Below are 12,307 nucleotides of genomic sequence, written 5' to 3'. Positions count from 1 at the left end.
AGCCGGCCCGGCAGGGAGGCCGGGCCGGCTAGCGAGATGGTGGCTGGACTATGAAGTGGGAGGACTGTGTAGGGTTTCCCTCAGAGGAAGAGGCGGAAGACAATGGCCAGTTAGCAGAGAGACAGGAAGCCCCATCCAGAAGGACAGTCATTTGGCAGAGAAGGCAGACGCAGAGGAGTTGATCAGAAAGGCTAGCGCAGTGCGGTATTGCCAGAGTGAAGAGGAGGGACTCATCCTCTCCCAGGAAGACCCAAGTTTGGGCAAGTTTGCCCCAATGCACAGGGGCCATCAGGGCCCAGAGGTGAGTGCTGGCTAGGTGTCACCAGGCTGGCCCCAGTCCCGGCCTCCGATTCTAGCAGCAGAACAGGGCTGGTTGGGTGCTGAGCCACCGTGGGGAGGGCTGCAGCTCACCTTCGTAAGTGCCCTGAGGCTGAGGGACCCTTGTCTGGACCCAAGAGCTGGAGGGGAGGGAGGGGAAGCCCCCGTGCCGGAAGCCAATCTGACAGCGACTTGCAGAGGTGGTGGCGTCTGCCTGCCCACCGGGCTCCCCCGGTGCTGGCCTGCAGGTCTCCCCTCTCTGAAGCGAGATGGATTTGGAAATGAACACAGAGAAGGAGGAGCACGCAGACTCAGAATATCAGTGCTGTAAACACTTTTAGACCCCTTGGTCTAGCTTCCTAATTTTCTCTAAGGGGAAACAGGCCCAGAGAGGGAAAGTATCTTGTTTAAGGTCACACAGCCCATTGATGGCAGAACCCGGGGGAGAAACCCAGTCTCCTGATGCCCAGCCAAGTTCTTACCACAGCAGTCTTAGCTCTCAGGAGGGGGCATTCCACTCCCATGGCCCCTTTTCTGAATCCTAAAACCAGCCGTCCAAAAGTCGGAAGTCCATCCTTTGACCTTTGACCTTGGCACTGTGCCCTCCAGCCATGTCTCCTCACCGAGGCGGTCATTGCTCCCATTCCTAGAAGACTCCAGGAAGAGACGCCTCAGTCATTCCAGGGCCACACAGTCACATCTCAAGGAGTCAGTGCACATGGCCCGGTGTCCTCTCTTTTTGAATTAAAAGGGGTCTGACGGGAGCCGCGGCCCCACCCCCAGCCACTTGCCCGCACCTCTGTGCAGAGGTTGGGCACACCGGCCGCACAGAGGCTAGGCTGGGTTTTCCGTGGAAAGGTGACTACACTGCCTGGACCCCCACCAACAGGCCATCTTTCTGCCAACTGGGTGTGTCCAGAGCCCCCACAGCAGGGCCCTGTGGCCAAGTCTCCATGGTGCAGACAGGGAGGAGGGAGCTGGGCCGGATGATGCCGAGCATTAGATGACGGTTTTCTGTAATCCGTTCCTTTGGCTTGGGAATGCAAAATATTATCATTTTTGCCTGGAGATTTCCCTTCCTCAATGTGTTTGGCTCCAGCCAGCATTAAGATGAGTTTGCATTCCTCCACACTGCCTGGCTTCCAACTCTAAATTGTTTGCGGAGACTCAAGACAGATGCTCGAGTGCTGACAACTGGAAGTCAGCTGCGTGTTTGCCCAAGAGGACTTCGGGACATGTGCCAGGGCGGGCCTTAGATGTCAGAGGGCCGGACCCTCTCATTTTACAAATGGGGAAACCGAGGCCCAGAGAGGCATTGTGACTCTCTATGGACACGCAGCCAAGTTAATGACAAAGCTGGGATTAGACCCCGGATCACCCCGCCCTAGTCCAGACTTCTCTTGGCTTCCTTTCAGGCTCTGTTGACTTACAAACACGCTGTCGCCTGCCCAGCCTGGCTGCAGGCTCCGTGTCCCTGCTCCCTACCCTGGAACCTGGAGCACCACAGCCCCACAGAGAGCACAGATCGGAGGGCGGTAGAGGAGGCTAACTCGAGAGTGGTGGTGGGTAAAGATGAGCGTGAAGAAAGGCTGGTGACCTTGGACAAATCGCCACCCCTCGCTGGGCCTTAGTTTCTCACTTATAACACCACGAATCTTAAACCCGACAGAGTGGTTCTCAAACTGTGTTTCAGGGAAACTGAGGCTCCAAGGCAGTGTCTTAGGTCTGCCACTAGGGGTGGGAAACTATTCCCCACTCCCTACTCCTAACCCTGACATTCCAGGGTTTTTTGAGCCCTCTTTGTTCAAAAAACATGGGATTCACTGCAGAAAAACAAAGTTTGGAGACCAGTAGTCTATTCGGTCTCTAAGATCCTTGCTTGCTCTTAAGAATAAAATCCTAGTAAGTTACCCCTCCTGATAACATATTTGCTGCACGCCACCTTTGGCCCAGCAGTGGCTTGTCTGGGTGGGGAGTTCATGCCCCACAGCAAGTGGAGAGAGAAAATGAGGTGAAGGAAGCCCCCATACTTGGGGCTCTGTTCTGCACAGAGCTGACCTGGGGCCGTATTCCATGCTGGGGGCGGCCTGTTGGTTTGCATCTGCCATTCCCTGAATGAGGCAGGACAAGCCAGCCACCAGGCCTGGTGCGTGGCTGAGGCAGAGAGAAGCCACGACTTGCCTGCTAGGCCACACTGCTCCCTGGCCACGTCCCAGCCCAGCCCTGCCTGCCGTTGGGCTTTCCTGGGGAGACCTTGGGAAGGGCACTTGGGCACTACCCCAGAAACCACGAGGAGGAGGAGCCACATCCGCAGCTGCCCTCTCCTCGTGTCTTTGTCCAATCACTGTGTGAAAATTCCCTCCTCTTCCCCGACAGCACATCACTGCAGAGCTACGCTGTACCCGTTATCAGCTGCTGTAATAATGCCATGTAACAAATAATCCCCCAATCTCAGCGACACACAGCAATAATCCTTTAGTTCACACGTCTGGGGTCAGCGGATCCAAGCCGAGCTCGACTGAGTGTCTGTGCCGGTCTCACGGGGCTGGATCGTTAGTCCCGGGCTGGCTGATCTCAGCTGGGTTTGGCCGGGGCGACCCACCGGGGACAGCTCTGCTCCTAACGGCTCTTGTCCTTGTCCTGGGCTCTGCGGGCTGGCTTCTCACGGTGACAGCAGGCGTGCAAGTGAGCGGGCTAACACAGACAAGGCGTCCCCCCCCCTCCACCCAGGCTGGGGCTGCCATGCTCTCATTTCTGCCTCATGTGGCCCAGCGCAAAGTCAAGTGGGTCGGGGGAAACGTGCCCTGCCGATTTAGGTGCGGGAACCACAGAGTCACATGGCGAAGGGTGTGGATACGGAAGAGTGAAGACTTGGGATGACAATACTGTAGGCTGGAGCAGGACCACTTGTTTGCAAATGCCAGCTCTGCCACCCACGAGATATGTGACTTGGGGCAAGTTATGGAAGCTCTGTGCCTCAGTTTCCTCACTTCAAAAATAGAGACCGTGATAATATATCTACCTCGCAGGATTGCTGTGAGGGGTAAATGTGTTGGTACATGTAACTAACGTGTACCTAGTGCTCCGCAGTGTTTGCGTGCTGGTGCTGATGGTGGTGGCTGGGCAGAGCTGAATTTTCTACTCTACTCAACACACCTTCCTGAGCACCTTCTGTGTCCCAGGCCCCGTGGTGGGGACGAAAAGATAAGCAGGACCCAGTTCTTGTGCTCACGTGGCTCAGAGTCCTGGGATGTGGAGAAGACGCACGGAGTTAGCTCTGCTCAATGTGCGTGTTTAATCTTTTCACTTAAATATTCACTAAACCCCCTCCGCACGGAGACGCAGGCAGAGTTGCTGCCTTGGTTAGCTCACAGCCCAGTGCGGTTTTGCCGCCAGCCAGGCAGCTACCCGTGGGGAGGAGCCGCACCCCCCGCCCGCCAGCCTGGGCCTTCCCGAGCACAGGGCCCAGCTGCCCACCTGCCTGGGGGCCTCCCGGGGTAAGGTCTCCTGTGAGGACAGCAGGCTCCGAGAGCAGGCTCCCCACTTCTCTCCAGAGTCAAAGGGCTCCCCGAGCTGGAAACACCCCTTCTCCAGTGGGGGCCTTCTTCCCTCAACCAGCTAGAAACTTCTCTGATGCGGGGCCGCATCCCCTGACCCTTCTTTGCTACCTGGCTGGTTCCTATTACAGGAGCCTAGACTAGGGTCCTTGGGCCCCAGCACTGCCCCACACCCGGCGTTGCCTCCCTAGATGTCTCTTTAAACCATGGCCTCAGAGCACGAGCCACCGCACCTTCGTCACTCACCAGGGCAGCAGGCCGGGCATCCACAGCGCACTTTTCTTTCTCACTTCCGAATGGGTTGTGTTTTTTTCCATAGCAGCAGGAGGCTCTCTTTGCAGCATCTTTTTGCTTAGGTTAATTTTATGGTCTCTTCTCCCTCCCCTCTCCCCATCTGTGATTTGCTTTTAGCTGTGCAGATTCCTGGCGCCCGAGTAAAACTGGCAAGAGGGAGATAATGCTAGAGAATCCTGGTGGTCAGTCCAGCCTCCCTCGCCCCAGCCAGCTCCTACCAGCCAAGGAAAACGACAGCTCTTGCTTACACAGGTGCCTGTGCGCCGCGGAGCAGACCCCAGAGACCGGCAGAGGCCGGGCCTGGCCCTGCGAAGGCCGTGGGACATGCTCCCCCTTAGGTTCCACAGAGTGGCTCCTCTGGCTGTCAGCTCAAGTCTGGGCCTTCGTGTAGGCGTTCAAAGCTCTTGGACTCTGGCTCCATCCTGCTGGCATCCCTGATCCCTGAGGGTTGGGTGACAGGACAAGTCTGGATGAGATGACTCCAGGGAGCACTGAGTGACCGAGGAGAGTGGCTGGCTCGAAGGGGAGAGGAAGCCTAGACGGTGCCAGGCAGGATGGCATGGGACCCGTGGGGCTTTCTGGCTTTGTGACCCTGGCCAGGTGCTGACCTTCTTTGTGCCTCAGTTTCCTCACCTGTAAAATGAGGATAATGATATACTTACTCTAAAAGGTTGATGCAAGCACCGAATAAATTCAGAGCAGAGCTTGGTACCTAGTCAGTGCTATGTGCCTGCACACTATTACTTTTATTATTGTTATCTAAATGGTAAGAGACTGTCAGTACCTGAGTCAGGGAGCTAGGAGGTAAACTAAGGCAGGAAGAAGCCAACAGTTAACTGATTCTGAGAACAGGCTCTCAGAAGGTGAGAAATCAAGCAGGCAAGTCTATCTGCACCTTTTGGGCACTGGGCAAAGATAAAAAGCCACTCGTGGGTGTGGCCTTGGACAGCATATGACCTGATAGGAGAGCAGCTGGATGAAGAAACAATGGTATGGCAGGGCAGGGAGCAGCCCATGTTGATAGCCATGTGGCCCTGGAGGGAAGGATCACTTGGCAGCAGAGGTGTCCTCAGAGCTGGGCCTGGGGGTGTGAGAAGGAGGGGAGAAAAGGCCCCCGAGGTATGGGCATGGGCACAGGGGCAGCTCAGAGAACAGGGATCTTGATTCAGCCAGGATGTATTGAGCGCCTGCCGTGTACCAGGCACTGCCACGGGTCAGTTACTCCATCTAGTCTTGCCAGCCACCCTTCAGGAGAGGTGCTATTATTCCCATTTTACAGATGAGTAAACTGAGAACCGGAAAGGAGGAGTAAGCGGCCCAGGGTCACCCACTTAGTGAATGAATGCTGGAGCCAGGCTTCTAGCCAAGCCCTCCCTGAACTCAAAACCTTTGCTCTCTTCGTGCCTGCCTCACCTGCAAGGAGCCAGGCTGGTCGGCAAGAGGAGCCGGGCAATTCCCCACACCTTTGCCCAGGTAGACGCTTCTCCTTTGTTTCCCTGGCTCCATGCTCGCAGCAGGAAAGCCTGCCTGCCACCTCTGGGCCTCTTCGCCTATTCCTGCACATGGCCCTTCAGGCCAGGGTCACAGCTCCTAAAGCCACCCAGTGACCCAGCCCCCTGAGGTCCCTCCGTTCTCCAACAGCCGTGGCCTTCTGCTCACCTGTGCACTTACTCTCCGCGCGCTTCCCGCAGGCCACTCGCCAGGCCAGAAGGATCCATGGTCTCTTCCTGTCCTGCTCGCCCCTCAGCCCCTGCACTGAGTGCTAGATCCAGCAATGAGTCATACACAGACCCCGTCCTCCCCTCCTGGAGCCAGGGGCCCGATGGGGGAGACAGGTGATCAGATAACCATATCCATCAAGTATGACTATAACTGTGATAAGAGAAGGGAAGTAACCGGCCACCCACTAGTGAGGGAGGGAGGGATGAGATCATTACGCAAGATCTGATGCAATCAGAGGGTCGGGGAGGCTTCATAGGGGAGCCAGGGGAGGATGTGACAGTTGTGCTGTCCTGTGACAATGACGGGACTCTCACTAGAAGCTCGGGCAGAGGGCATGGCACGTGCAAAGGTGTAAGGTGCGTCTGGGGAGCAGGAAGGGGGCCCAGAGGAAAACTCGCACAAGGCCGGGCTGGGGAGTCTGATGGGCTTGGGCTGCTGGGGAGAGTCGGGACTTTCTCCCAGGATCCCTGCGAAGCCGTCTGGGAGGGGGAAGGGAAGGCAGTGGAAATGGACGGGCACAGCAGGGCCCTCCTTAGGCTGGAGTGAATACCCCCCGCCCCCCGCCCCGTGGCACTGCTGAGCTGCCCATGGCTGTCGTATCAGGGGCTGAGACCGCCCCGCCTGTGGTAGGTGGTGGCCGCCACCTTAGCCTGCAAGAGTGTCATGGAGACCTGTGAGTGTGATGCTGTGGTCTCAGTCCCTTCTTGGGACCGACTGAAGCTGTTTTCAGAAGACAGATAGGATTCTGAGAAGGGAGCAAGGGCTGACGTGACTGCCCGCAGTGCGCAAGGCAGCAGCCCAGGAACCGTGGGTTTCTCCCGCTGTCATCAATATAAGGCCAGAAAAGTGGCGAGCTGCCCAGCCAGGCTCCCAGCGCCTCCGCGGTCCGCCTGTTGATTCCCGTCAAAAAGAGCTTTGTTTTGTTTTGTTGGTATTTGGGGGTCATAAATCTCCGAAAAGAGTGCACTCCCCGAGCATGGAAACCACCCACCACCAGAGGGGAAGGCCAGAGATCCTGTCAGGAGCCGAGGTCAGAGAGATGGACTTGACATCATTTTTAGGAAATTCGTTCTCTGGTTGGTGCAGCCTGGTCAGAAGCAAATGCCGACTGGTCTCTAGGGAAGAAACCAGCACTTTGTAACCTAATGCCTCTTCCTCGTGGCCAGATTTCACTAATCCTGCCCCAGTGGGGGTGGGCCGGGGTGCGAGGGGCCAGCCTGGTCCTAGGCAGGGCCCATGGGAGGGCCTCAGCTTCCTCGAGTGCCTCTCCCAGCCCGCAGACGCGGGGACGTGAGGCAGGAGGGGAGATGCTCTGAAAGGGGTGGCCCCTTCTCCGCAGCAGCGGGTCCTCGTTACGAAGGGCTGAGCTAGAGAGGGTGGCACATCACCCCAGCACCACAAGCTCTTTAGCGACGCTCCAGCTAGTCTCTCCCCGGCTGAGTGATTTGGGGCAAATTATTTAACCTCCCACAGGTGTGATACTACCTACCTCGCAGGGCTGGGGTGAGGTTCAATCGATTGATGTAAAAGGAGTGGTCAGGTACCTGGAGCCGTGTCTGGAACATGCCGTGCTGGGGAAGTGTTCCTTCCTTTCCTTTCCTTGCTGAGGGGGGACGCCCGGCCGAATGAGGGTCCCCGCCTCTGCTCAGTCAGCAGCGTCTGTGAGCTCACCTGTATCTGAGGCACTGAGGGAACAGCACCCAGAACGCAGCAGTCTCGTGGCACGTAGAGAACATAAGGACATTATAAAATATCAGCCGTGTGACAATGAACCAGCGAATATGTGACGTGTAGTATTGGTAAGTGCTGGGAGGAAAAACGAAACAGAGTGAGGGGACAGGGAGCGCCAGGAGGCCTGGGGCTGGACAAGACGGTTGAAACAGAGACCCTGATGGCACGGGGGTGGGGGCTGCAGGGAGGAGGAAGAGCACCCCAGGCAGCGGAGCAGCCAGGACAAAGACGCTGAGCAGAGGACAGGTCTGACACGGCGGAGCAGCCAGAGGGGCAGTGTGGCGGAGCAGCGGGCTGGGAGCAGAGTGGGGCGGTGGGGGGTGTCAGCACTCAGGGCCGTGCAGCAAGGAGTCTGGCTCCTGCCGTGAGTGGGGTGAGAAACCCTCCATGGAGGGGATGGGGCTGAGGAATGACGGGATCTGACATGTCTCGGAAGGGTCCCTCTGGCCGCCGTTGCTCAGGGAGCGCTGGTACAGGGCGTGGGTGGAAAGAGACACAATCGACGGCTTCACCTTCACGGGCCCTCACCCCTGCAGGCCTGGACGCGGTGGGGGGTCTGGAGCTCCTGGCACCCAGGGCAGCCTCCCCCTGCTCAGCACACCTGCCCTGCAGGGTCCTGGGCGGGAAGGGAGGACCTAGTCTCCAGGGGGCACCAGAGAGCCAGTGTCGCCCCGCAATCGGGGAAAGTGGAAAATGTGTGGCCTGTGCTTATGTGTGTATCTCTGTGTGTGCACGCATGTGTGTGTATCTCTGTGTGTGCGTACATGCTGCACGTGTGTGTGAACACGGACGTGCGTGTGTGTTCATTCCTAGGACACATTTGGGGAGGGGGTGAGTTTCCCTCTACAACTGCAACTGCACCCTTTTGACCCCTCTGTGCCCACCACCTCCCAGCTCTGCACAGGTGACACTGGTGGCTGTCTCTCCTCCATAACATGCCGCAATGGCCGAGGACCTGTGCTCTTCATCACCCAGGGCTCACCTGTCCAGAGTCCCCTTCCCAAAGCCGCTGCCACTACCCTGGCCAAGTCCATTCACGGCGTGGGCTTTGTCGACAGGCGCTGGTGGGTCAGCATACCCTTCATCTCCCAGCCCCACTCCAGGGCCATGACACTGATTCATGTGGCAGGTTAGGAATCCTGAAGACAGTGTTATCAGCTGCGTAGTCTCCTGCTGCCACTGTCCTGCCCTGTACCCGTGACACCAACACACCGTTCTTGCCCACCGAGCACAGATGTGACTTCACAGCCTTAGTTGACTCAGTGCTCCAGGCAGCACTAATAACCACTTGGCATGGGTAAGTGAGACAACACACAGCTAACGTCCCTGCTCGTAACACCCCTACTCGTAGGTCCTCTGGCTTTACTTCTGGGGACTCCAATTCTATAACTCTAATCATGGAACTTCTGGACACTGTGTCCATCTGCTGGACAAAAAAAAAAGAAGTGTGGGGAAAACCACTAGTTTCTGCACAGCAGGCCCTATTCAAGCAGGTGACCCCAGACATCACTCTCAGACACTCTGCCCAGGGGAAGGAGAGGGGGCGCTGGAGGGTCCGAGCCTCAGGTTCAGAGTCCCTATCCAGCAGGCTCTGTGGCCTTGGGCAGGTGCTAAAACCTCTCTGACCCTCAGCTTTGCTCTTGCTGCCCATCTGACAGGGTTGTCATGGAGACCGAATGGTAACATACCTGCGAATGTTCTTCGAAACTTATAAAGTGCCCCATGTGTGAAAGGGGCGATGGTGATAAAAGTTCTACTCTGATTCACTTACCTAAAAGTTTTGGCTTGTGGCAGGATCCCACCCTGTAAATCCCTCGGGTACCAAGTTCGGTAGCCTTGTTAGTGGCAGCGAGTGGGCAGAGGTGTGGCTGGGGTGGGTATCACAGCCAGACGTGCTCTGAAAATGCCTCGTGGAGGGAAGGACTCACGGGGTAGGTGTCTGAGGTCCTAGCTGTGGTGCTACCGTCGACCTGCTATGTGCCCCTGACAGAGCTCTCAGCCTCCCTGGTGCTGTGCTGAGCGCGTGTGCCAAGTGTGGGCCATGCTTGCGCATCCTGCCAGGGGCCTGTGAGGGCGGTGATGGCAGCTGTGAGCAGATCCAGAAACCCGAGTGCTACACAGGTGTGAGATGCTATTTCTTGCGCTTTGCCCAAAGAGGCCAAGCATGTAGCTCAACACAGGCTTCCGGCCAGGAAGAATTACTTAATTGACATGTGACTTACCCAAACGGGGGACTCTGGGGGCCGGGTGAAAGGCTTACAGGACTTGCTCTCTGCTCTGTCTCGGCTGCCCGGGCCAAGCAGCAGCCCCTTGCTGCGGAGCCGGCCAGCTGTGCGACCGGATCAGAGGGAGGGGCCGGCCAGCGGTGCTGGAGCCCGCGGGGCCCCAGGCTTTGGGGGTGGGGAGGTGGGAAGTCAGTTCCCTGACTCTTCAGCCAGCAGAGATGAAGGAAAGGGAGGAGAAGAGAGAGCAGGAGACGGAGGGAAAAGGGAGAGGAGACCAACAGGAGCTAAAAAAAGGAGCAGGCTTGAAGGAGGATGATGAGGGAGGAGAAAGCTGTCTCCCCCCCCCCCCCCCCCCCCCGCAAGCCCGGGAATTCTCCGGAGGAGAGGCTGGGTCTGCATTCAGACTGCGTCTCCCTAGGAGCAGGTTTTGTGCCTTCCCTCTCGGTGTGTGGCCCCCTAGTGCAGAGCTCTCAGCCTCCCTGGTGCTGTGCTGAGCGCGTGTGCCAAGTGTGGGCCTAGTGCAGGGACTGAGCCTCTCCCCTCAAACCGTGGGCCCTGCCAGTCAGGGACTGTGTCAACCACGTCATATGGGGGCTGTCCAAGCAGTGGGAACACACTCCCCCACAGCCAAGACCCTCCCAGGTAGGTGACCTGCCGGTGGGTCCCGCCCGACACAGCCCTGGAACCTGCACCTGCACTTGCACCTGTCTGACGCCCCTGCTATCTCCTCTCCCCACCCCAGGGTTCACGGACACCTTCAACATGGACACCAGGAAGCCCCGGGTCATCGCCGGCTCCAGGACCGCCTTCTTTGGCTACACGGTGCAGCAGCACGACATCAGTGGCAAGAAGTGGTGAGTGAGAGCCGCTGCCCACACCTGGCCCTCCGTTCTGCCCCTGAGCCCAGGTGCTGCCTGACCTGGGCAGCACGTGCAGACTCTCCCGTTCCCGGTGACTTGGCTGCTTGTCCGGGCAGGTCAGGGCGGCACAGGCTCTGCCCCGGACCAGGAAAGCCTGAGCATCCAATCTGCCGGGCACTCCCTCTCCTCATCTGTGAATGGTGAATGGACCCCCCTTCCCTGGGTGATGTGACAGCACAGGTAGCAGGCACTCTCCCCCCATCCCCCCTCAGGGCCCTGGTGTCTCATCAATGGGGACAGCTCTCTGGTCTGTCTGCTTGCAGAGCTGTTGGGATGGATGTGAGTGTGCTCAGGAGCTGAAACACGGGCAGGGGAGGGGCCAGTGGAGGGGGAGCGAGACCTAGTGGTGGAAATGGCCTGAAAGATCCCCAGGTGGTGTGCACCTGTAGTCCCAGCTACTCGGGAGGCTGAGGCAGGAAGATCCCTTAAGCCCAGAAGTTCAAGGCTGCGGTGAGCTGTGATTGTGCCGCTGCACTCCAGCCTGGGTGAAAGGGCAGACCTGTCTCTAATAAATAAATAAATAAAAATAGAAAATAAAAATAAACGATCCTCAGGATCCCCCCAGGGCATTGGCAATCAAGAGGAGGGAAGAATTTGCCTCCGATTTTTAAAAATAACTTTATTGCAAAATATTCTATCATATAATTCACTCATTTCAAGTGTACAAGTCAGTGATTTTTCTTTTTCAGTAAATTTACTGAGTTGTACAGCCATCGCCACAAATCAATTTTAGAACGTTTTTATCACCCCGGTAAGATCCCGCTAGCGCTAGCCGCTGTGCCCTCCCTGGTTGGTTTGCAGCTGACAAAAGGCAAGGCCTGCCAGCCGTCCTGGGCAGGAAGGGGCCGTCCCTCTGCCTGGCCCTTCGAGAAGCCCTTGCAGTCAAGGGGCAGCATGAATACCTGCCATCAACATTCTACGCTGCCCTCTTCGCCCTCTGACCCCCGACCCCCGTCCCGACCTCTTCCCCTTCCACTTCCAACACTCCAGACGCGTAGCCTGACTGCAGGTTTCCAGCCCCCCAGACCTCCTCCAGACTCCCTTTCCTCTCTCCTGTGACACCCTCCCACCTCCCTGCAGGCCCCCCACCACTGGATCTGGCTAATTCTCTTCCATTCTTTCGTAATAGAGTACCTTGCTCATTATCTTTCTATTGCGGTATAACTTACATACACTGAAGTACAGATATCTTGAGTGTGCTGCTCAGTGAACTTCTACACGTGTGTACACCCATGTGATCACCTCCCGGGACAGGATAGACACCGCTTCCAGCTTCCCGGAAGGCCCCTTCGTGCCCACTCCCCACACCCAGTCAGTGCCCCTCTAGGTAACCACTATTCTCCCGCCATAGTTTTGCCCATTTTAAACTTTAAATAGATGAAATAATACAGAACTTCATATAGATGAAATCATACCTATTTTACTCAACATTATGTCTGTGAGGTATAACATGTTGAAAGTATTAATATCATGCTTCACGATTTTTCATTGATGGGCAACGTTCCATTGTGTTAATATTAATATATTAATGCCACAATTT

General features: G+C 56.9%; 1 protein-coding gene across 1 annotated transcript in view; it reads left to right on the top strand.

Annotated features, from left to right (window-relative positions):
• ITGA11 (integrin subunit alpha 11) overlaps positions 1 to 12,307 on the top strand; it is a 116,666-nt gene that overhangs the window by 16,565 nt on the left and 87,794 nt on the right. The window contains exon 2 of the mRNA XM_020286061.2: positions 10,590 to 10,701. Within this exon, the coding sequence (XP_020141650.1) occupies positions 10,590 to 10,701 (112 nt within the window). The remainder of the gene's footprint in view (positions 1 to 10,589; positions 10,702 to 12,307) is intronic.

Source organism: Microcebus murinus, chromosome 6, assembly GCF_040939455.1.
Source record: "Microcebus murinus isolate Inina chromosome 6, M.murinus_Inina_mat1.0, whole genome shotgun sequence".
NCBI classification, from domain to species: domain Eukaryota; kingdom Metazoa; phylum Chordata; class Mammalia; order Primates; family Cheirogaleidae; genus Microcebus; species Microcebus murinus.
Note: the sequence above shows the minus strand (reverse complement) of the source record. Positions and strands in the feature narration are given on the sequence as shown.